The following is a 26019-nucleotide window of genomic DNA, read 5'->3' on the forward strand; positions in this document are numbered from 1 at the left end:
GCGCGGATTTCACACTGGAAAGGTCTTGGAAGCCCTCTACCACGTGCCACAATCTTGGTGCGCCACATGGAGAAAATGTGTGGTTCATATTTAAATCTATATACTATCTAAGGGAAGGGGATTTATATGATCACTTCCCTATAATATTATTTTATTATTTATACAATAATTATTTGCAAACGCAAATTTTTACACATTTGTTGATCATACATCACGCTGATCATGCAACACTAGGGACCTAGAAAATCGTTGGTCGCAGACTCGCAATACTTTTTTTTTAATCGCGGGAACGAATTGAATTTCTCTTTTCAAAGAGGGGAAAAATAAATGTTTGTTTATGTATGCTTTATATATATATATATATATATATATATATATATATATATATATATATAGGGGGCCCGCTCCAATGAGACCCCCTAATTTTAGTGAGATTTAAGGTACGATCTGGTGCGTTTATTTTATCAATCATATGGCTGATATTGTATTTGGAGGGAGATTTTTTTTCGCAGGGTTCGAATCATGGAGAGAGCAGAATATTTTAAATTTTTTTATTCATCAGTATATAATGCCTTATTCATCAATATATATTGCCTTGTTCATCAGTATATATATCTTATTCATTACCAATATTTTTAATTTTATTTTTCATCAGTATATACATTTTGTTCATTAGATATACGTCTTGTTCATTAGTATTATATGTCTTATTCATTGTCCTCATGATACACGGAAAATAGGGGATCTCACTGGAGCGCGCCCCTATATATATATATATATATTGTTTATGTACGCTTTAAAATATAATTTCCATAAACCCAGCATTTGATTCATGGTTGATGGTTACTAACTCCAGACCGAAAAACAAAGAAAACAAAAGACTCCATATAAAATATAGGATAAAGTACTAATTTTCCCTCCAACGTTGATCCCCATGTCGCGTTCAATACCCTAAGGAAACGTTTGGTCTTATTCGTACCTTAACGTCAAGTAAATTGAGCAATTTACCCTCACATTAGACAATGAGTTAACACCGTTAACTAATTTAATGGTTTTTTGTCTTTCAACCATCCCGACCTACCGCCGCAGCCCTTGTCCAGCGAGGCATATCGACGTTCCACCCTTATCTAACTCTACTTCACTCTCAAGAACGAACTCACACTCAGCCCAACGCAAACAAAAGTCGCGCCCAATTTTTCCCCTTTTTCTCGCTGAAACATCTGACGCCGCCAAGGGCGGACGGCTGAATTTGTTGAACTCCAACGTCTGAAAATATTCAAGTACATTAAAAGCTTATCGAGACATATTTTTATGCATTTTTTTTAAAAAAAAGGGTTAATTACCACTTTCCACCTCAACGTTGACACCCCTATCGCCTTTAACACCCTAACGTCAGGGTTGGCGCTGTTTACTACCTCAACATGTCAAAACTGAAGCAAATCGCCCCCTGCGTTTTAACGGCCACTCAAGGCTAAACTCTAACGGGGTTAAGCGGGCGATTTGCTTCAATTTGGACACGTTGAGGTAGTAAACAACGTCAACCCTGACGTTAGAGTGTTAAAGGCGATAGGGGTGTCAACGTTGGGGGGAAATTGATACTTAACCAAAAAAATATTTCATCTTCTAAATAAATAAACTAATTTTCATTATTAATAGTTTGTAATTTTACTTTAACTTGAGGATTAACTCAAATTAACCATTAAAAATTATCTAAGAAAGAAAAATAGGATAAAAATAACATAAATTTAATAAATCAATGTAAAATATTATTAAACAATTAATATGGATATTATAATTTTTAAAACAATATATTATATATGTTTTTGTATTTCTTATATATATATATAAAATTAAACTATAAAATTTGAAAAAAAATAACTCTAAAATTGGGAGGGGCTTCAGCCCCTCCCCCCCCCCCCCCCCCCGATTTCGCCAGTGGACACCTCCCTTCCCCCTTGCAAGATCGTCGTCGTCGTCCCCTCTCTAGTGAGGCCATGTTCTTGTTTTACTGCAAGACATAATTAGCCATGGTGTGTACAGAGATAGATTTATAAACTGAAAATCAAATGAGAAAACCACCAAAAATCCTATCTTTCCCAAGTTGGGTTAATTGTAGTAAATTAGAGTTATGCTTCCTTGTCGTGCTTAGGACCGAGCCATTAGTAATGGGAAGGCGACGTCGGTCTTGCAAGAGAGAAGTGTGGCGCCAGATGTTTTAGCGAGAAATAGGGGGGAATTTGGGCGCGGCTTATGTTCGTGATGGGTTTTGGGTGAGTTTGCTCTTGAGCGTGAGGTAGAGTTGGAGAATGGTGGAACGGCGATTTGCAAGAAGGGCCGCGGCGGCGGGTGGGGGTGGTCGAAGGAGATGGCCTTGTCGGAGCGGATCTCTTCGGTGGAGTCGTCGAGCTGGACGGAAAAAAAAATAATTAACGGTGTTATTTTACCGTCTAACGCGGGATAAATTGCTCAACTTATTGAACGTTAAGGTGCAAATAGGATCAAACGTTTTTTTAGGGTGTTGAACGCGACAAGGGAGTCAACGTTGAGAAAAAATTGGTACTTTTCCCTATAATATATTATGTCACTGATAGGTGAGTAGATATCTCAAATTTAAAATTTTCTTTCGGATAGAAGTACTGCTTTATCCTTATAATCTATCAATCATATAATACAATATAATACTTTCTCTCTCCTACATAGCACACTCACAATGCTTTATTTTATACTATCTGAAAGCCTTTTTCTCACAATTTTTACAAAGCCTTATGTTGTTTGAAAGCTTCAGCCGTTATCTTTCTCAATTACTCTCACAATATGATAGGATTAAAAAAAACGCTTCTGTTCTCAAGTAAAGGCATTATTCCATCAATCTTTCCACAAATCTCAAACAATCGGTTGTGTAATTGAGAGATATAGTCTCTCTCGCTCCTTCTCAAACAATCGGCGCAGATTCAGTCTCTCTTTTTCAATTTCGATGGCACAAAAATCAGCTGTGTAATTGGGAGATTCAGTCTCTCTCGCTCAATCACAAATAATCGGTGCAGATTCAGTCTCTTTCTTTTCAATTTCGATGGCACAAATAGGGATGTGTTTCATCCATGGCTGCAAACGCCTCTTCTCAACAACTACAGATTCATCCATGGCTGCAAACGAGGCAGATTCAGTCTATCTCTCTTTCAATTTCGAGGGCTCAAATTTGGGAGGTGCTTCATCCATGGCTGCACCCCATACTACATATCCATGATTCAAGGTAAGTAATTGGGAGTGATAGATTTGGAAAGGCAAATAAGTGGATTTCATCATTCCCATACACCTTGATTTTTTATATAAATTCTTCACATGCTATTCCTCTACAAGTGGGCTTTAGAAATTGCAGAGAGAGGGTAAAGTTGCAGGTCATTCTTCGTCCTTGGAGCAACAACAGATAATTCTTTCAACTTTGAGGTTATGAATAAAGTGTTAATGTACTACTGTATATGTTATTAATTTTTGTAAGTATACGTTTGCAGAGTTTGGGATTGGGCGCTTAGTACTGCGAAAAAAGTGTGTAGAGGTGAGCACTCATGCATTCATATCTTTTCACCCACTTCCAACGGTTCAAAATTTTATGTTCAGCAGTTTCTGTTATAGGTAAAATATGCGTCCATGTTGATTTTATGACAACAACTTAAGCATTAGTTACTGTTGTGCAATAGGTAGTTTGAAACAATTACTATACAGATGTGTATATACTGTATAGCTTATAAATTGAGGCCTATTATGTGCTGCCATGTTGCAAAATGGAATCATCTGAACTGACATATCTCTGCTCTAAAGTCTCAGTCGATAGCGAGGGAAATAATTATTTTGCTACTGGATAGAGTAGATTGTTTTCTAATTCATCAGTGGTTACTGCCTGTTGAATTTCAATAATTTTAATTGCAAAAACCGCATGAGAATCAACAATCCATTTTTCAATCTGAATTTGAGTCCCAAGATAACTTGATGTTAAAATTTCACCTCATGATTTTGAGGTGAGGACTTAGTTGTTGGATTGGGTTAGGGTGCTGCTTATACAGGTTTAGTAAAACTATAGCCAGATATGGTTCAGTGCCCTTATCCAGACAGGTCTTTGTCTTTTATTGCAGCAGGAGCCTTAGTATATTCTTCTAAATAGAAGTCATAAGCGCATAATATTTGTGTTGAAACATGCCTTAATATATTACTGTCTATTCCTGACTTAAAGCTCTTTATGCTAGTTATATTTAATCTTTTTTAAATCATGTCTCCTCCATCTTGATTCTTGAATGTGGATATAAACATAGCCGAAAAGATAGTAAAGAGGTGCGGAAGATGAATAATAGGTGTTGCTGAAAGTGTTGGCAGGTTGTGTTGTTCACGGATAAATCATGCATGGTTTAATGCCAAAGTTGGTGCCTTTTGTTGTTTAGTTGTATGATATTTAAATAAAAAATGTCCTCGATTTCCAACCTTAATTTAGAAAATCATATACATCTGATTTATAAACAATCATTATTAGTAGATGAAATATCTTCTAAGGATTCTTCTATAATAGTGCTGGTAAATGTTTATATTTAGCTTCACTTCGTTTGAACTTTTTCTCTTTTCGGGCTGAAAGGCATCTTGGTACTTACCAAGAAAAGAAGGTTATTCTTCATGTTCATAAAAGGAGAGAGGTATTATAGATGATTTATCATTGTATTATGTTTTTGTGATGACTTGCTATTGGTTGTATATAACAAGTGTTTCTTGGACTTGATTATATGTGAGAACTCAATTAAAAACTCAATTTGTAAGGCATATATATGATTCTATGTGAGAAATCAACTATATCATGGTAATAACATCTCCTAATTATCATGCTAATAACATTTACAGGAAAAATTAGTTAAATCACAATACTAACTGAGTTGATATAATTAATTTGTTGTATTTTGTGCATCATCTCCAGATTATTGGTATTAAATCACAATACTAACTGCTCTCTCCTAATTTATATAAATTTATTGGTATCTATGCATCTAAAAATTGGTGGGCTTAATTAAAATAAGACTCTCAATTTGAGATGAGTGCCATGGAAAATTCCTGCCATCTTGGAACAAAAATTTGGTTAAAAATATATTGAAGTTTCTCTAGGAACTATAGTATGATTTTTCTCAATTTGTGGACTGGGTTGACTAGAAAATACTTAAAACCAGTCAATCTTTAACTTTTAATGTGGTTACTAGATTAAGTGTGTGTTTTATAGCATGTCCATCTTGCCCACAAGCTGCAAAGTAACATGAAAATATATTAGAGGGAAGATCAGATCCAATTCTGGGGGATTTGACATTTCACCTGTGTCACATCTTACCATTTGTTGTATCTATATCTTGATAAATTTCATTATAACCATTTGTCGTATCTATATCTTACCATTTGTCGAATTTCGACGGGTTCAGATTTTGATAAATTATGTTATTGAAAATTTATTTTATTTTACATTAGTGTGTTAGTATATTTCAGTTTGAAATACTCACCATTCGTTTCTTTCTTAAGATGTTTTAGCTATTTGCGTAAGTAATTAAGAAAGTATCAATTGCAACTTAAATGATGATGAAGTGTTTTATCAATATTATGTAATAGGTTAACGATTTTTTTTCCTTTTTTTTTTTCTTTTCTTACCATTGGTTTCTGTTTATTAGAATGGTTGACATCCACGCAACAATGAAAGAACTGCACAAGGCCTCCAAACATAGATTCTTTAACCACAAATGGAATGAGCGAATGGGAATATTAGAGAATCCTGATCGTATCCATTTTTTATGGCTTAGAACCGAAGAATACGGACGACAAGTTAGTGATATCGAGGCTGCACTTAAAGTGATTGATTCCGTTTCGCAATATCTGTACTACACGGTCGTCGAGATATATAATCGAATGGTCGTTGAAAGACCGGGGCGCATTGACAAAATTAATTTTGAGCTTTTCAAGATCGCCTTCGAGGACAAATTCAGAGCTTTATATATGGGTGTCCAAGTTGTCGACGAAAACTACGAACCAATTGAGATAAGTGATTCGAAGGAGGAGCCATCCGAAGATGAGGCAGAATTGATGGACGAGTACGAAGATTAGTTTTTATGAAATATTAGAATTCATTTTCGTATGTTTTATTTAAATAAGTGCTTTATGGTTTCATGAATAGTTAATTTAATAAAACTTCATAATTTCCCCTCAAATTCTAATTATATTATTGAAGTGTCATATATATTATTGATTAAAGTAAAGCTCTAGAAAATTACAATTATCAATGCGAAAGTTCACGATTTATAATTTAAATTCTATCACACGATTACTCTATGGTTAATTTAGACTGAATATATATATATATGAAAATTTATTTTTATGAATGAATATATATGAATGAATTCGTTTACAGATTATATGAATTCTAAGGATCCCTTCTCCACCCTAGAAAATAAAAATATATAAATAAATAGAGAACTTTTATAGACTTAGCTATAGTTTTTTGGGAGTACATTTGACAAACCCTAAAAAATAGAGACCAAGTGCTCAACGAAATGCCAAGCCAAAACCTCAGAGCTGCTGCCCCCCAACAAACCTTATTCTCGACTCTAAAATGTCTCCAACAGACGGCCAAAAACTGACACCAATGCCAAAATCGATGGCAGCAGAGAACAAAATAGCAAAGCTCCTCACGTCAAAACCGTAACTCCTTGAGCTCAAAATATCGAGCCAAACTAAGGCTGTCATACCGGCAATAATGCTATAAGATAACAACCAAAAACGCATGCTAGCAAGCTACCAATTCAAAGAAGAATAACCAAAATCAGCGTCCATCAAGTGTTCGAAAAAAATGCATTATTGCATGACCCAAAGAACCTTTTAAGTCTTGATTCGAAGGTGGCTATGCACCAACATATCCATTTGAACCGACGCCAAAGACCACATATGCCACTCTTCCGCATGATCGATGATGGTTCAGGATTTACTATATTCGAAGATAGTTACCGGCGAATTTATGCAGTACCCAAATACATTGCATAATATAAGACTAACAGTCAGAATTTACACAATATTCACCTGAATTTGTTTTTGCATTTCTAAAGATGCAGTGTTTATGTTGAAACAAGACAATAACAATCAAGACTATTACACAGCCTTATAATTTAATTAAACTTTGCAACACTCAAATGAAGTGTAACGGAATCTATACACGAATTGATACAAAAATATAGAGCTTAATCTATTGTGTGAAATGATATTTGTCAATCCTTTTTTATTTATAATATGATATTTTTTTTCCTAATAAAGTAAGTTTTGAATAGTTTGGAATAAACTTAATTTTCTTTCTGTAAGAATGCGAGACTTTAGTTAATATAATAAATATAGATAATTTATGAATAAATTAATCTTGATAGTTGAATAAGTTAAAACAAATTATATTATACTAAAAGAGAATATGGTTTGAGTTAATGAAATATCATGTTTAAATTAAATAATAATATGTGTTGTTCTAGCGCTGTAGTTTAGATTTTATTTTAATAGTTATTTTGTTTCGTTTTTTGGAAGCAATATTGAAATGGTGTTTTCATATATATGTTGAAATGTTGATTATAAATGGCGTAGTTTATACTTTTAAATAGTGATACATATTGAGATTCAACAATGGGTTTATTATTTCATCTATTATGTTTGTATTTTTTTTCCCCCAGATTTGCAGTTAACGGATGAGCAACTAAAAAATATCACGTTGGCTGAAATTGAAAAGTTACTCATTGCTAACTCCAACAGTCTAATGCATTTTCCTGGCATGCCCATACCAAATGAAACTATTATATCTGACGCTGAAAACCCGCTTATATTGAAAGAGACATCTTACAACATGGAAGACATGAGGGCAGAGCACGCTAAGCTATATCCCTATTTAACGGATGAGCAAAGGATGGTTTATCAGAAGATAATTAACGCAATTGATAGTGGCGAAGGTGGACTTTTCTTTCTATATGGACACGATGGTACAGGAAAAACATTTATCTGGAAGACTTTGTGCTCGGCCTTACGTGGGAGGGGTGATATTGTACTACCAGTTGCCTCAAGTGGCATAGCTTCATTACTGCTTCCTAAAGGTAGGACTGCACACTCCAGATTTAGTAAACCCCTAGACTGTGATGAGAACTCAACATGTAGCAAGATCAAACCTGACAGTGATATGACCGGACTCCTTAAGAAGACGAAGCTCATAATTTGGGATGAGGCGCCAATGACGCATAGATATTATTTTGAAGCTCTCGATAGGAGTCTATGGGATGTGCTACGATCACCTACAGGAATTTGTTCTTCAAAACTGTTTGACGATTAGTCATTGTCTTAGGTGGAGATTTCAGACAAATACTACCAGTTATGCCAAATGGTAGCAGGCATGATATTGTCCACGCCTCAATAAGTTCTTCTAAACTTTGGAATCAATGCAAAGTTCTTAAATTAACTAAGAACATGAGATTGCAGGTAATTAAACTAGAGTTAATTTTTTTACGGATATATGTTCATCTTAATTATTTTATTTATTGATTATGATGTTATTGAAATTTATTTTTTATATCAGAATTGCACATCAGGATCAGAGGCTGAAGATACCAAGAACTTTGCAGAATGGATACTTAATGTAGGGGATGGTATTGCTGGTGACACTTTTGATGATGGAGAAGCTGAAGTGAAATTATCAGATGATATTCTTATACGAAATGCAGCTAATCCTATTGCATCTATAGTGAGCAGTACATATACAGATGTTTTGAATACAGAGTCTGATCCAAAAAAATTTAAGGACAAAGCTATCTTGGCGCCCATGAATGAAATGATGGATACGATCAATGATTACGCCATGTCTTTAATGCCAGCCGAAGAAAAAGTATACCTTAGTTCAGATAATATTTGCAAAGCGGATGGAGAAGTGGATATCGATGATGAAGTATTTTCTGTTGAATATCTCATTACAATCAAGTGTTCAGGATTGGCAAACCACGAAATAAAATTGAAGAAGGGATACATCATCATGCTTCTTAGAAATATTGATCCGTCCAATGAGTTGTGCAATGGAACGAGGATGATATTTACTAAAATAGGAGAATGTGTGATTGAAGCAAAACTGATTTCAGGAAATAATATGGGTAAGAAATTTCCAATTGCTTGAATGGTCATGAGTCCATCGGATTTCACTAAATTTTCGATCCGGTTTAAGAGGCGACAGTTCCCCTTAAGTGTTTGTTTTGCTATGACTATAAACAAAAGCCAAGGACAATCTCTTTCAAAAGTAGGACTTTACCTACCAAAACCTGTATTCAGTCATGGTCAGCTGTATGCTGCAATCTCACGAGTCACTAGCAAAAAAGGTCTCAAAGTTTTAATATGTGACGAGAATGGTCAGACAAGCAACACAACAACTAACGTGGTATACAATGAAATTTTTGATAGACTGAAAGGTAAGTACGATATAACTTTGATCATCTTATTCATATCTTTATAGACCAGTAGCATTCATTAAACATTTATAATGCTATTTACTTAACACTGCTATTCTAGATGGATGGGAATTAGTGTTGGATTTTTATGTATGAAAATTGCTTATATATATCGTATCTTTTACTTGTAGAGGCTATGTGCGGATCTACAATTATGGATTTAGAAACTTCCTCTTCAAGCCAAAGCTTATGAAGGTTATTGTAGATTCAGGGTTTAAAGTGAGGAATTGGAAATGACTGTTGTATTGCTTGCTTTTGAAGATGTGGCCAATTGCCTGGTTAGTGAGTTGTTGTGTTGAGTACCGTTGCCTTTACTTTTCGTAAGTAAATTATGGCCTAATGTTCTACGAGTTAGTTTTCTTATATGTCGTACATAACATTAACAATTGTTTAAGTATTCATTCTACAACAGAACGAAGATATAAAAAAATATGTCACACTAAGACTTCTACAGATAATATCAAATTAAAATAATAATATATATATATATATCACCAATATAATTAATAATAAAATTTATTATAAATTATACTATAAAATAATGATTCGTCGAATTTCGACCGGGTTATACACTAGTTTTCAAATTAAAGGCACAAACATTTGGACCTTAGCTTCGGTTTATTCGTGTTAATTTGCCGCAGCACGTGAAAAAAAAAGTGACATTTTGTAATTAAAGTGGATCCACTAATTTAATATAAATATTTTTTTATTTTTTGTTGTGTGTTGATTTTTTTTTATCCTTTGATAATACATTGTTTCAAATAAAACAACAACAGCTAGGATGACAGAAGTGAGAAGAGAGAGAAAGACCAATTGAGAGAAAAGAGACAAAAGAATATTATTTTAAGTAGAAGAAAATGAATGCCACTATTACAATATGATATAACTTGCCCCCTTCTCAATATTATAATTCAAGGGTTGACTTGTACTATTCGGTAGCAAGACACGTGTCATAGAATGCTTAATAAAAAAATTAATATGACTATTTTATTTTTCATAAATGATGTTAAAAGTGTTTGCGGACATGTCTAGTCCTTTCAAAACTCAAAAGGGTACAAGGTAAAAATAATAATTAGAAGAAAAAGGGAAAAGAAAAAAAGTTTTTTTTTTTTTGGGTAAAAAAAAGTTTAAAACTTGTACAAGTGTGGTGCACTTTTAGCAAAATTAAATGTGCAAATCCATTAATTTCAGTTGAATTTTAGTCAAAATTTATACACAAATGTGTTTTATAGATAATTATTTTAGTTTATGAATATCATTAATCAAAATATATTCATTTCCAACAATTATACATTCCATATGACTTGTATATAACATATTCAAACAAATATCACATTTTCATTTAAGAAATTTTAATGAATCTATTTCCATCATGCACCTTGATAAAATGAGGCTTGAACAATAACAAAAAGTATAGTACTATCATTTTAAGAAATATTTCCAATAACCAAAACCTAGCATATTATCTTTATAGCTCATATGTCATTCGAATGTTAACGACTTAGAACTTGAAAAAATATATTTATTTAAATTGTTCATTTCATCTTAATTAGTTGAAAATAGCAAATGGACAACTCACCTACGTGCTCGCACATTTAGTACTATTTAAAATTAAATTACATGTTCACTAAAGTATTGGACCAAGAGAATTTACTTTTAAAAATTTGTAGCAGTATAGCTACTCTTGTAGATCTCATGTCCCCTTTCTATTTCCTTAATCAATAATTATATTCTAATTTCATAATAATTGCGCCCAACAGAAAGTAACAGAACAAGGTACACTAGTTACATAAACAATTACCATTAATTAAATTAAATAATCAACAAGTCACATGAAATTTTGGTGGTGCCCTAACTATGATCAAACAAAACCTTAAACAATCACCAACCAATCAATAACCGCCACGAAAATGATTAACAACCACATTAGCCAGGTCATTAAGATTATAATAGTAACTATTTAACAAAAAGTGTGTGAGGAGTGCCGATAAACTTGAATAATTTAATAAATTGATCAAATTTTATTTTTAGATTAATTAGATGGAGATAGTTTACTCGCCCGTATCAGACAGTTCTCTTACAACATAACACCAAGCATTTGTCTGCCAATCTGAGGTTTTGTTTTTTTTTTTTTTTTTTTTTTTTTTTTGATCTGTAAAAATTCCATTATAATTGGGCATGGTACCAGAGATACCACAAAGTTACACAAGGGGTGAGTACTCATTGGAGCACCAACCCGAAAAAGAAACATTTGACTCTACAATATGAAAAAGCTGATTCCAGCTCCACAAGTTACCTTTGATATCTTTAGCAATCTTGGACACCTCCCAATTCTTATTCTCAAACCTACTATCATTTCTGTATCTCCACAACAGCCACACTGTAGCAATCCATAAAGCTTTAAGGAAGGCCGTATTTTTCGTACCTCTACCCCCTCCTGTGAAGGACTTGAAATGCTCCACCAGTCTTTGTGGTTTCGTGGTTTCGATGCCGATCCACTGATGAATGTGATCCCACACACGATCAACCTTCGGACAATGGAGTAAAGAATGGACAACCGTTTCCTCCCTCGTCACGCACGCATTACACCACTTTTCTTCATCCGGAATCTGTACTTTCCTTTTGAGTAGGTTGTCACAGGTTGGTAACCTATTGCAAATGGCTCTCCATGCTGTCACTCTAGCCTTATGTGGTGCCTGAGCCGTCAACAGTTGCTTGCTTTCTTCTTTGAGAACCACGGCCCGCTCTCCTACTGCCTTAGCGCACTCCGCATATGCCTCTTTGGTCGAAAAAATTCCTTCCGCTGCACTCTTCCATTTCCATCCATCCTGTTTGCCAAGACAAGGAGAAAAAGCAACAATCAAAGTATTCAAATTATCCTCCATCTCCTTTTCCCTCCCCCTCAATTCCCTTCTCCACTTGATATCCCACTCCCACCCTTCGTCCGTCCATTTCCCAGACCCCTCCACACTGTTATAATTAATGATAGTTTTGTGATAATTAATGATAGTTTTTGTCATGGAAGTAGATTAATTAAATCATGTTATGATTTATGAGATGGGATTAAGAAGATAATAAAAAAATTAGTGATTTTATTGGGTTGTGTCAAGGTGCATGAACTTGTATGTGGTGATGAAGGAGAAGAGGGTCATGCATGTTCTTGTGCCAGAAAATGTTGCTTCAAGATGTAGGTGTGTGCCCCCCTCCCACTTAATGCCCACATTTACAGCTACAGCACTTGCAATATCCACATGAAATTACCATAATGCCCTTTTTTGTTTTTGTCTCTTGCGACAACGAGAGATAAGCTACTCGTGAATGTATTCCGAGTGAATTATGCTTATGTGTAATAATCTGCAGATCACACTGAAAATGGTTTAACGTATCATCGAGATAGAAAATTAATTTTGTTTTTTACCATTCCGACCCTCCACCTAATGTATTTATATTTCATCAAGTATGGCATATGGTACATTTTTGTGTAATTTACCAAGATTCCAACACATGTATCAAAAAAATTATGAGAAAAGGAATTTTCTTCTTTTTTTCTTTTGTTTTTGTGCATGTCGTGGGGGTGGGGGAGGGTTCCAAGGGGATAGGAGGTGACTTTATTTTTTGGTTATATTTTGGATGGATTATTGTAGGTGTAGGTATTTGAAATTATAATTTTATTAGTTGTATTATGGTAGTTCAAATAGTTGGTCTTTATCTTTAGGTCAAATACTTTGTTATTTAGCTATCATTTTCAGTATGAGTTTACTTAGATTGGATGAACTATGACCTAAAACAAACTATTTTAATTCCTAAAGTCAACTGCCATTATTGGAAGTCATGAACTATTGAAGTTACATAGATGTGGGAAAGTTTAAATCTATTGTTCGTATTTTAAGATATACTAAGAGTTGAATAACTATATACTCTTCTAAAGTCTACGATGTATAAGTTTGACAGACACTTTACTATTTATGCAAAATCACTTTGTTTAACAATGGCAGAGCTGAAATTTACCTAGTTAATGAGAAGCACTATCAATTAATATTCTTTCGAATTTTGCAAAATAAAACTCTATTAATGTTCACAATAATAATTTATTTAATTTATGATAAAACTATTGCACTTTTGTTTGTACTTCCCAAATTAGGAATCCCAATTTAACCCAACTATATACTCGTACGAACTAGTAGATGGACTCAAAAAAATTCAAATAATAATAGTAATAACAAATCGCATGATAATAATATGTCCCAAATTGTGTTTAACGTGCAACAATAACTATAAAAGCTATGTACTTTTTTTTAAAAAAAAATATCTTTAAAGCCTATGTACTAGACTTATTTGTCAATACTCAATAGGAAGGAATGGACCCAAAATTTTGCAATTATTTTTTGATAAACGACATCAACGACACTACACTTAGATATAACACATCACGACAATAGTGTGTTCAAGATCATGTTTATTCACTTGTAACAACGACTTATATAGGAATCCCAGTTTTTCCAAACTCCATTAATATTAGGAATAATTCGCAAATAGTAATAATAATAATAGCAACATCATTGATCTGTTAGTGAAACAATAAGTTTAAGGGCAAAAACGTAAAATAAATTTGGGTGAGAGGAAAAGAATGTAGGCGAAATGAAATGAATAAGTTTAGTTATCCTTCCATGAAAAGCGCGAAACTGCAAATAAAGTAAAGCGCTAAAAGTCATCACACGAAGCAAGAAAATGTAATAGAGTAAAAAACAATCCAAATGAGAGAGAAAATGACCCAATCAACAGCATTTGCTTCTCGACAAAAACTATGCTGCCTAAATGTGCATCTCCATGAATATGAATATACATTTGCATAAATGAGTTTTACTCCCTCCGTCCACTAATTCAAGACCTAGGAGGCAAAATACGGGTTTTAAAAAAAAGTGTATTTTTATTAGTTGAGTGGAGAAAGGGGCCCACAAAGTGTATTGTTTATTAATTGAGTGGATAATAAGTATACTGTTTATTGGGACCCCACCAATTAAAAAATGAATAAAAAGTTACTAAAAATATATAGACCTTGAGTTGCTGGACGGACTAAAAAGGCAAGTAGGCCTTGAATTAGTGGACGAAGGGAGTAATTTTATTCATGGGATTGATGATAGTGTGTGTGGAGGGGAGGGGAGGGGGGCCGGCTGCAAACTTTATCAAGAAAGGATAAAAAGTTGAAAACTACAGCAAGTGTTGGGATGAGAAGCCTCCAAATCAACATAAACATTATCCTAATTTATTAATTAAGTTAAGGGGCCCCTTTCGACATCACTAGCTTAGCTTCACGACACAAGATCACCTACCATTTCACTACTTGCATTATTTATTCTAATTACTTCAATCTACTTAATTAGTGTACACGTGAGATTAACCCACCTTTAACTATCATACTTTGTGTTTTAATTTTAAGGCCCTTTTCCATTATAATGTCAAATATACAAGGATATGGATAATCACCTTTATGTTTATTGTAGTTACATTGATAAAATGAAGAACAAACCCAACATTTCCTCTTTTCTTTTTTTGGGACTTCCTTTGTTTGACGAATGGCGACATAGTATTTGTTATCACTCAAATCAAGATCGGCCTAACTATGAAAGAATAATTTAAAGAAACTGAAATATTTCAAGAGTGAGAAATTCCATTAATGAAAAGGTGGAGAAGGCAAAGGGAGTGGGGTATTGATGGGACATGAACCATAATAGATCCATTCCCTCCCTCCAATTACTAATCCTACTGTAGCTGCAATTCCATTACAGATGTGACCACACAAATACAAATACAAATACAAACACAAAGACAAAGCATTTTCCACAGTCAACAAAATACAGCCATCCACAATCAACTTTATCCTTTTCTGGCTGCCTCTAACCTAACACCAAAAACATCATAAATATAACTCAAAATATCATCAATAACAACCTTATTTATGTATAACATCTATATGAACTCTATCCATTCTACCACAGCATCTTTAAAGACATGGGACACCATTCCATACCACAATCCCCACTTTGATTATTACACAACATCTTCAAACTCTACAAACTCTAACATCATAAAAACGACACCACAATATGTAACACTAAGATAAAAAGACCAGGTGAAATTTAAAAAAAATCCACCTTTGAAAATGTATTGAGACTACTTTAGTACCACATTGCAACATCCTGCTTTGCCAGGCTATCCCTCGGCCCGAAATTCTCGGAGAAGTCGGCCGCCGGTATGTTGAACGGAGAACTGAACATTAGCTGGAAATTCTCACTAGGGTTGGGGTTGAAAGGTGAATTCAACACCTTGCATTGGTCGAACCGATCAGCTGCTGCTCGGAACATCATCGGGTTGTGATGAATGTTGCTGTTGTTGTCTTCGAATAGGCCGTTGTCCAACACCATTCCTTGAGTTTGGAGGTAGCCGGAGTCTTGCTGGCAATGCACGTTGTTGCGTTGCTGCTCCTTTGAGGCGGCTGTGGCGCTGCCTGCATTCGCATTCTTGTTTCCTAGTACATTGTTGTCGTAGCAGGACATGAGCTCATTGATCATCCTCTGCCCGTCTTCCGGGACCCCTAGGCCGGAGAGATCAAAGGGCGGGGCCGGAGTTTGGTTCACAGGCAGTGGAGATGGCTTCTGCTGGACAAATGATTGAGGAAAGATGACTGGTTTGATGTCATTGATGCTGAAATTCGAAACCCCAAACTGAGGAGAGTGCTTGTAAGGGCAAGACAGCTGATGATTATCGCGGGAAGCTCGGTCATGGAAGCCGTGGCGGAGCTCAGCGTGCGGGCATTGAAGGAACTCGCACGTGTAGATCTTCCCATCCATCATCATGTTGAGTTCGCACCCGGGCTTCCTCTTCCTCGAGAAGTCCAAGCTGGTGATGAGTTCATCTTTGATGGCATGAGACCTATCTTGAAACCTATCCATCCCAATATTCAACAACCCGAGAGTAGCCGGTTTCTGCTCCTGCACGTCGAAGTTAGACTCCTCATCACCCACATCCACGTCGTACTCGCTGCTGCTCTCGTTCAGGGCAAATGTTCCGCTGCCCCCGCATCCAGAGAGTGGTGGGCAGCGGTCGGGGTAGAGCTCCCGGGCCAGGGCTTCCTCCTGGTTGATGATGGCCAGCCAAGTCGCGCTCTCCTTGGCCGTCATCTTGTCCTGCAAACACTTGGACTGCCTCACGAGCTTCCGGATCTTGGCAATGTCGGGAGACATGTGCTTGATCACGGCCGTTAGAACGCCCACCTTCCACGCCTTCTTCAAATCATGAGGCTTCTTGTAAGGAGGGGAGCCTTGATCCTTCTGTAGACCTAATTGATGCCACCACTCCTCTTTCCCCGTCGGCCACCACGGAGGCGGGACGCCTTTCTCCAGAGGGAACCGTCTCTGAGGCGGATCGCAGTGCTGCATCAGAGCAGATAGCAAGGAACCAAGGGTGGTGTCTTGGAGCTCCTGCAAGGTGTGAGGAGTTGGGCCGACGGGGTTAGACCCCTCGTTCTTCCCGGGGATGGCGTTGTCCGCCTGGTACTTGGCGATGGCAGCCGGCCCATTGCGATCGAACCTGACCTTGTCCTTCCACCACTCCCTCAGATTATCAGAGGCTCCGCTCACAGGCTTCCCCTTCTCAGGGATAATCCCATAAACAAAGCCTTGAGCTTTGCACACTTCCATCATCTTCAACATGTACTTCAAGATCCCGTCTTGCGCCCTCGACATCTTCTTCCTCCTCGCCTGCTCCTGCGACTGACGCTGCTTCGCAGCATCAACGCCTTCCTTCCCCTTGTGCATCTCCTTGAGCCTCTTCAACCGCATCTTATCCCTCCACATCCTCCGCTCGAGCTCATCCACGTCGATCTCATCATCGGTGTAGTCATCCTCCACGACTGCATCGGCCTCGGCCTCCGCAGACTGCAGAGCACATACATCTGCTTCCTTCATCGGAGCAGACGAAAAGAAATCGAGATCGCCACAGAACCCCATATCCTCGAACATCATCATCTTAGCAGACCCCAAAAAAACTCTATATCTTCTACTTGAAGGATCAATCAAGATCTTGTATTATGCTGCGTTCCAAGAATTAGCAAAAGGGAAATTTTACTTAAATTCCATTCCCACCTGTAAAGATTAATTAAAAATCACAATTAGGAATGTTCCTTGCAGCCAGAAAAGCCTTTTATCAAGGCAACACGAAAGATTGAAAATTCAGAATATATACTCGAATAATTCGAACTATAAAAGATATGCTAATTAGGACCACTCTCTTGAAACATTTGTAATACAATCAAGGCTTAATGGAAAGACTTTAGGCAAAGTAAATTTTATCACGGCAAACACATGAACTTTAACCGAAAAGGTAGGAAAAAAAAAAGAAGCCCTTTTCTTGAACTACTTTAGATTCTCACATCTGTGATAATAAAAGTTGCCATCATGACAAAAAATACAGATCCAAGTAAATCTAAAATCAGATATTCCACGAAAATTGGCAGGAGAAAATTTTCAAAATCCCCGGGAAAAAATTAATAATGCCAACTAATGCATCTTCACCGGTAATCTCATTGATTAACAAAATCACTGGAATATGCCGCGAAATAAGTGTCAAAAAATGGTTTTTTTCTTTTCGGTTATAAGATCCACCCAAAACCAGAAACCCAGATTTTTGAAGATATTAAAGATTGTGGGTTTTCAAAAGAAATCAAAATCATTTAAAAGCAATTATCTTAATTGAGCAACAAAAATCCCTGATCAACACAACATAAACAAAAGAAATAAATCAAACCAAGTAACTACATCAAAATCGGAAGAAAGAAGAAAATGAGTAGCGAATCGAGAAGATATTTTGTTTCCAAAAACTAGGGGGTTTTACCTCTAGAGTTTATCCTGGTAATCGCAGCTGAGTTCGTCTCTTGGAGAATAAGTGAGGAAGAAATGGGGAAAACAGAGAGGCAAGAATAACATGGCAGAGACCTTTTGTATGTGCGTATATATAAATATACATATAGTTACATATAAAAATGTGTGTATTGATTTTGTAAACGAGAATTTGTGAACAGTATTATTGAAGTGGTATATGAGGAGATTAAAAATGTCGGCCCTTAGTAAAGCAAAGAGGCATTAGAAAAAGGATTAATTACAGTGGCGGGTGGGGGGGGGGGGGGGGGGGGGGGGGGGGGGGGGGGGGTGGATAAAAATGGTCAGATTCAGAGGAGCAGCATCTCTTTGAACATGGAGATTGGGATGAGAGAATGAATATATTACCAGATTTATGAGATGAATAATTCCACTCTGAAAGTAATAAGTGGAATTTACTACACAAGTGTAGACGCATTTAACACGGAGACGTTCTCTGTTCAATTGTGTCCAAACAGTGTATTAACAGTTTAAAAAAAAAAATTAACAGAAAAATGTATCTCATATGTAAGTTTCATCAATTTAATTTGATGATCAAACTGATCTTACTCCACCGGAGGGTGTTTGACTCATCTTGCAAGCTCTCTCCTTCAAAGTATTTGGCAAAATAAGTTTTTCAATAGCTTATAAACTCCAAAAATAAGCTTAAAGAGCTTATAAGCTCCCCAAAAAATAAGTTCTTCTACCCTAAATTGTTTTTTTATAATCTCATATGCAACAATCTTTTTACAAATATTTTTCAATTATAATTTATTATTTTCATCATATATCATTTAAGTTCATTTTTCTTCGATTTTCTCTCTCTAGCAAAAAAATTCTCTCTCTAACTTATAAGCTCAATTATCCAAACACTTTAACAACTTATAAGCTCTCTCTAGCTTAGAAGTTCAATTATCCAAACACTTTGACAACTTATAAGCTCTTAAAAATGACATCTTATAAGCTCTTGAAACATCTTATAAGCTCCAAGTAGGGATGGCAATCTACCCGCGGGTAGTGGATATCCGCGAAAACCCGAACCCATTAGGGTGGGTTTGGATACCATTTGATATCCACGGATAGTTTCGTGGGTACAATTCACTATCCATTTAGTTCGTAGGTATGGGTTTTGATACTTACTATCCATACCCGCGAAACCCGTTTACCCGCGAAAAATACCCGCCAATTATCCGTCAATTACCCGTCAAATATCCACAAAAAATTCTATAAAATATGGGCTTTAAATACATATTTTGAGATTATGGGCTAGTATTTTATATTTTAAAATAGGCCCATACAATAAGGCCCAAAGTCTAATACTGAGCTAAATGAAAGAATGAAAGCTTTTGGACTTGTCTTGAAGATGAAGAAGAAGAGTTCAATGAAGAGGGTTCTATTTCTACTGTCGAGCAATTATAGACATTGTTCTTTGTTGGATTTTATATTTTAGTTGATGAATTTGAACATTGTTCTTTGTAAATTTGAATTTAAACATTGTTCTTTGTGGATTTGAACTATGCTATTTGTGTTGATTTTTTTTTCTATTAAATTTGTTGTAAATTTATATTTAAATTCTATTTCGTGGGTATCCAGCGGATAGTGGGTATCCGGCGGATAGCGGGTATCCGTCGGATAGTGGGTGACGGATACCTGTCGGATAGCAGGTTTCGCGGATACCCGATGGGTAGCGGGTATCCGCGGGTAGCGGGTTTGGATACCATTTGATATCCATGGATAGTTTCGTTGGTAACAACCACTATCCATTTAGTTCGTGGGTATGGGTATGGATAGTCACTATCTGTACCCGTCGTACCCGATTGCCATCCCTAGCTCCAAGAGCTTATAAACTCTTTAAAATAAGCTTAGCCAAACACTAACCTAGTTTATTGAGTCGTTTATTGAGATGTTTCAAGAGCTTATAAGATGTAGTTTATTAAGAACTTATAAGTTGTCAAAGTGTTTGGGTAATTAAGCTTATAAGCTAGAGAGATAATTTTTAGTTCATAAGAGAAAATCTTGTTAGAGATAGAAAATCGAAGAATAATGAAATTAGAATGATATATATAATGAAAATAAAAAATCATAGTTGAATTATTTTTGTAAAATGAATTTCGCTTATATGATAATGAGAAAATAAGTTGGGGTAGAAGAACTTATTTTTGGGGGAGCTTATAAACTTTTAGAGCATCTACAACAGATCTCTCAAAAGTAATCCTAACTTTAAATTTGAGCTAAAATAATAAAAAGTAAGATAAAATGATCATTCAACAGATCACCTATATTAAGTTGGACCCACAAAAAAATTTACACCCCCTCAAATTTAATCCTAAATTTACACCCTCTTAAATCTAATACTAAATTTATAAAATAGATAATGAAAAATAGAAGAGTTGTTGTGCGCAATTGTAAAATAGGGGTTAAAAATAATTTAGGAAAGACTTTAGGAGTATTTTTGGGAGTAAAATTTTGAGAGATCTGCTGTGAATGCTCTAATAAACTTATTTTCCGAGTAAAAATAGAAATGAAAAAAAAAATTAGTGACGCACAATTCACCTTAAAAAGATTGGCACATTTCGCCGCTAAAATATTATATTGGTATAAACGTACAAGTAGTATTTAGTAAGTTTTATTGTTAAAATATCATATCAATATAAACGCACTACAAAAAAAACATTGAATTTAGCTATGGAATTAGTTACGGATTTAAATTCATAGCTATTTTGTGATAGAATTATAACGTATTTATGACAAATATAATTTGTTGAATTTACAATAGATTTTCGTTGCAACACTTCCTTAACGAGTTTAATTCGTCATAAAGTAAAATAAATTAACAAAATTTTTTTCAAAATTGTCATGGCTAAATTAAAATTTAATATGTAACTACGAATTCTGTCCGTAACAAGATCCTTGTGACCTACTAGCTACGGAATGTAACGTCCGTATCAAAGACCACATTCAAATTCAAAATGCAGTAGTGGTTTTTCTTCTTCTCATTTACCTCCAATTGCACACTCTAGCATTTTCTCACTCTTTCGGCACCATCTTTCCTCGCCCTCGTTGTGACTATTTCGTTGTCTTTCTCATCGTTGTTGATAGGTATAGGTAACGGCGTTCACTATCGATCTCTATATTTTTCATCGATAAGAAGTCTGAAAGAATCGATGTAGGTCTTATTTAAAAAAAATTAATATATTTTATATAATATTTTTTTATCAATTAGGTGGAGGTACATGCTATTCCTATGGAGATGGCCGATCCCATCCTGATACTCACATGGATATGAACAAGATTTATTTGGATATCTTGGGAGCGGTTTAGATAAAAAGCAAAGGTTGTTCGGCACATATAGTCTCGCATCGACCTTGAAGACCGATATATTGAAAAATAGTACTTCAGTCATGTTCGACTTCGATAAAGAGCAGTATGTCACTCGCCTAAGGGGTGTAGAGCAGCAGTTGCAAGCCTAGCAAGAAATGACATCTCAATTAGAGGAACAAGTTAAAACTGCAATGGGAATAATCAAGCAAATGGCAATCAAGTAGCGTCACTAGTTTTCCAGATCCACCAACACATGTTTCATGATCATATGTACATGTGATTTGATCTTGATATCGATTATTTCTAGGTGTTTAGTTTTGAAATACTTGTTAGATATGTAAACTATTTTGGTGTATGACTTCGATATGTGTATTAGATATTGAAATAATATTAATTGTTGTTAGTTTTGTTATATATGGAATATGTAACATGTCGTAATTGGGTAAAAATTTAAAAAAATACCAAATTCAAGCAACTTAGAAACGAATTAGCTAAAGATTTTTTCGTAGCTTAGGCCAAATCGAAAAAAAATAAATAAATAAAAAATCGCCAGATTCGTCTACCGGATTACTCCATAGCCATTCAACAATAAAAATATCTGTAGCTAATTCCATTATTCATCGTTAGATTACGATTGTGGAAACATATTCTGATGAGGGATATTTTTGTTGTAAGTCCGTAGCTAATCGTAACGATAAATATGTATTCCATCGCTTGATTTTTAACGACGGGTATTTTTTTTAAAATTGACTTCTTGCATTTCCGTTGTTAAAACTTTTTAGCTATGAAATTAATGTTTTTAGCTATAAAAATTTTCATCACTATTTACGTTGAATTTTGTAGAGACGTATACATGTATCATTTCACTTTTGTGTTGATATTTTTCATATTCTAACAAAATCACCTATGATTTAGTCTTTTTAGCTAAACTTTGTACGACTGATTTCCCCTCATGGTGTAGAGTCCGGCTTCCAATGACGTTGAATAAGAATTTCCATGTGATTTTGGCTTTGGATATAACACATGTAGCATGTAAGATCATTCCAGATCATTCCATATTGGCATTGCATATGTATTTTTTTTATTTTTTTTTTTTAAATTTTGTTAGAAGACCTTTTCCTACATATTACATATGTAGGCTATTCAAACCCCCCCCCCCCCCCCCCCCCAAAAAAAAAAGAAGAAGAAGAAGGATAAAAGGGCAATTTTTTTTTTTTTTTTGATCAGGAAAGCGGAAAATATTATTGTCAAGGAGTGTGGTACCAGCAGTACCATAAACCCCATAAAAGAATCATTACATCAGAGTACATAGGAAAACAATCCGAGATCAAGACTACTTCCAGCACCAAGCCAATTGACTCCAAACTCCTCAGACAAGATCACTCTAACAGTTTTACATCAGTAAACCAAGTTCTAAAATCTGTGAAACGAGACTGCACATCATACGCCATTATCCACCCCCACACTCTGGATTTTATTTCCGCCACCAATTTCTCATTTTTCCAGACTCCTTGATTAAACTTACATTCATTTCTTTCTTTCCATATGCACCAAACAGAGCAAATCCAGATGCATAATAAAAGAGATGTATCTGATTTTTCCCCAAGGTTTGTGAAAGCAAGCAGATGCTCCTTCACTTTAGATTGAAGGGCCGATTGTTTACCAAGCCAAAGAAGAAGAGCATACCAAATTTCTGAAGTTGCTGGGCATCGGAAGAACAAGTGTTCGGATGATTCAGTCTGCTCCTTACAGAGCATGCAATCTGACTCTGTATTTTGTGTGATGACTTGTCTTCTCAATAAGTTATCACAGGTTGCCATTCTTCCTCTAAGTAATCTCCAGACAGTGGTTTTTGCCTTGAATGGAGCTGGTGCTTTCCAAATCAAGAGAAACTCCGGCGCTTTGCTAGTATTTCTTCCTGGACCTGTGAACTGACAGAGGGTTCTATATGCCGAATTAACCGAGAATTTTCCTTTCGGATCGGCCAGCCAACTCCATCCGTCTTGTGTTCCTGCATTGAAAGAAGAATTATGAATCAAGGAAGTAAGATTAAGCAACTGGTCTTGTTCTCTCCCCCTCAGTTCACGAGTCCACCCAAGGTTCCACACCCAACTCCCCTCAACCCATCCTCCCAAATCTTTAATAAGACCTCCCTAATTATTGCTAAGTCTGAAGAGCCTAGGAAACATCTCCTTAAGACTCTTTTCCCCCACCCAGTGTTGATGCCAAAACAGAACCTGTCACCTTCCCCAATCCGGACAGCCACGTTTTCTCTAAACCATCTCCCATTTTCTCCCCGACTTAACTCCAACACCTTCTTCCACCACCCCGACCTCATCGCCCCATTTTTGGTGTCACAGCCCGCCCTAACTAAGGATAGTTAAGCCGAGTGATCTACGACTAGGGATGGGGTTAAAGAAGAAGGGGAAGAAAAGGGGCGTCATTTATAGCCGTAACACTTACTCATCTTAATAAAACTCGTCATTTTTATTCATGAATACTCAATTGAAAATAGTCTATGAAAGACAGCATAAAACTTAATTAATATCATTAATCAAGTTATACATCATATGAAACCATTCTCTTAAGACTCAAAGTATGACATAACATACTATAACATCAACAACATCTTGCAGCGGAAAGTAGCTAGACATATGTATGAAGACATATTCTAGACAGGTTAACTATTTATTAACAACTCTGGAGACTCCGCTCATTGCAGCACCATCATCACATCAGCTCAACCTGCACATTTAGAAAACATATGCAGGGCTGAGTACAAAAGCACTCAGTGGCACGTATGCCTAGGTATAAAAATACATGCTTCAAAACTGTAAATTGTCATGCCATCATAAACAGTACAGCAAGGGAGTTTTTCGCTAAAAAGGCCCAAGCTTACTAAGTTCATTTGTGATTCTTAAAGTTCGTCTGCAGACTAAGTTCTCTTGTAATCTATCATATCTGGAACTTTGTGCCGGAGAGGTGGCCACCTCTCACGGTCACTTGACCGGCCAACCCGCTAGATGACTCACGGTCACTGGTGTACACTAGTCCTGGCAGGATAGCTATCAACTGCTCAGGACCCGAATTCGATTGCATCATTGGCAAAGCCAAAGCAGATAGATATCATACTAAAATTTAAACATTTATGGCAAGACAACAATTGAAATAATTTTCAGTTCAATGATTTTGTAATGAAATATCTTGTTTAAATGTAACATTAAATTCGTTTGATAGATATATAAAACTGAAATTAACAGTTAAATCATCTCATGCATTCATTCGTATAAGAGGCCTACGACACGCAGGGGATCTCTATATACGTATAGTAAAAGTAATGCCCACCTGATTGCAGTGTTTTGCTACTTAAGACAATGATTCTCTTTCCTTAGCGCGATAGGTTACTCAGACGCTTTTGTTTATTTGAACCTTTGATAACACGAAAACATGTGTTCGAGTGAATAATAGAAAAGATAACAACAAATGCATTGAATCACTATTCACTCATTTCTCTAACTACCCATATTTCCTTAAACGACTATATCTAACTCATATACAATCGTTCTTCCTTTATCAAAATATTTCATGTACCTTTGAGGATGTAGGAAATTCCATTTTATATTATTCATTTATTTATCTATTATAAATAAAGAATAATTCTATAAACATAAAACGTTTTCCTTTTCCCCATTTAATAATGCCAATCACCAATATATATATATATACACACATCAATAGCTCATTTATAATCTAAAAGTGATATTTTATCAACAATAAAACTTTAAAATCCTTAATAGGAATTATTTTGAATCATTTCCATCTCAACAAAACTGTATAGATTCAACTTCAACTAATAAATTGCTTTTACTCCGAACTCGTATGGAGTCGAATTTTATATCAATAGAAACCTCTTTGAGTCTAGTTTAATTGAAAAAAAAGTATGTTGAAAAACTCCAAGTAGTTTAAGAGATATAGCGATTTTCCCATCGCCTACCAGATTCGGCAGTTTCTGCCAACTGAAAGTCCAGATTTTTGAAAAAAAAGCAAACGTTACCGGAATAACCTCAAATTTTATATGATGATAGATAACACATATGTCTTCATACAATAAAAATTTGAGAGCTAAATATCAACATATGGTTACTGAAATAATTAACCTAATCATCTGCCTCACGACAGTTTCAACAGATACGGGCAGTAGACTTCTCAAATTTTAAAAGGGTGGTAAACGAAGTTCAAATAACATGAAACTTTGTACAAATATT

At 35.5% G+C, this 26019-nt stretch overlaps 3 protein-coding genes and 1 pseudogene across 3 annotated transcripts; 1 reads left to right on the forward strand and 3 right to left on the reverse strand.

Annotated features, from left to right (window-relative positions):
• The first annotated feature begins 7798 nt into the window (after positions 1-7798).
• LOC131005385 (ATP-dependent DNA helicase RRM3-like) lies at positions 7799-9758 on the forward strand (annotated as a pseudogene).
• A 1964-nt stretch (positions 9759-11722) lies between these two features.
• Positions 11723-12406, reverse strand: LOC131005389 (uncharacterized). Its single transcript, XM_057932354.1, has one exon. It carries the CDS (start codon positions 12404-12406, stop codon positions 11723-11725), a length of 684 nt encoding a protein of 227 aa, XP_057788337.1.
• Positions 12407-15456: 3050 nt separating this feature from the next.
• On the reverse strand, positions 15457-18922 carry LOC131017626 (protein ETHYLENE INSENSITIVE 3-like). The gene is made up of 2 exons (XM_057946441.1): positions 18411-18922; positions 15457-17662 (listed from the first exon to the last, which is right to left on the reverse strand). Exon 2 carries the CDS (start codon positions 17543-17545, stop codon positions 15698-15700), a length of 1848 nt encoding a protein of 615 aa, XP_057802424.1. The 5' UTR covers positions 17546-17662; positions 18411-18922; the 3' UTR covers positions 15457-15697.
• A 4211-nt stretch (positions 18923-23133) lies between these two features.
• On the reverse strand, positions 23134-24092 carry LOC131005397 (uncharacterized). Its single transcript, XM_057932366.1, has 2 exons — positions 23999-24092; positions 23134-23765 (listed from the first exon to the last, which is right to left on the reverse strand). Exons 1-2 carry the CDS (start codon positions 24090-24092, stop codon positions 23134-23136), a joined length of 726 nt encoding a protein of 241 aa, XP_057788349.1.
• Between the last annotated feature and the right edge of the window lie 1927 nt (positions 24093-26019).

This window comes from Salvia miltiorrhiza, chromosome 1 (assembly GCF_028751815.1).
Source record: "Salvia miltiorrhiza cultivar Shanhuang (shh) chromosome 1, IMPLAD_Smil_shh, whole genome shotgun sequence".
Lineage (NCBI taxonomy): Eukaryota > Viridiplantae > Streptophyta > Magnoliopsida > Lamiales > Lamiaceae > Salvia > Salvia miltiorrhiza.

What these genes read in the sequence shown, in the direction of transcription:
- LOC131005397 (XM_057932366.1), bottom strand. Translation starts at nt 24,092, where the DNA reads ATGAGGTCGGGGTGGTGGAAGAAGGTGTTGGAGTTAAGTCGGGGAGAA. An exon ending in GGCTGTCCGGATTGGGGAAG is followed by an intron (nt 23,766 to 23,998) that starts GTGACAGGTTCT and finishes CTTTCAATGCAG; the next exon opens with GAACACAAGACGGATGGAGT.
- LOC131017626 (XM_057946441.1), bottom strand. Translation starts at nt 17,545, where the DNA reads ATGATGATGTTCGAGGATATGGGGTTCTGTGGCGATCTCGATTTCTTT.
- LOC131005389 (XM_057932354.1), bottom strand. Translation starts at nt 12,406, where the DNA reads ATGGAGGATAATTTGAATACTTTGATTGTTGCTTTTTCTCCTTGTCTT.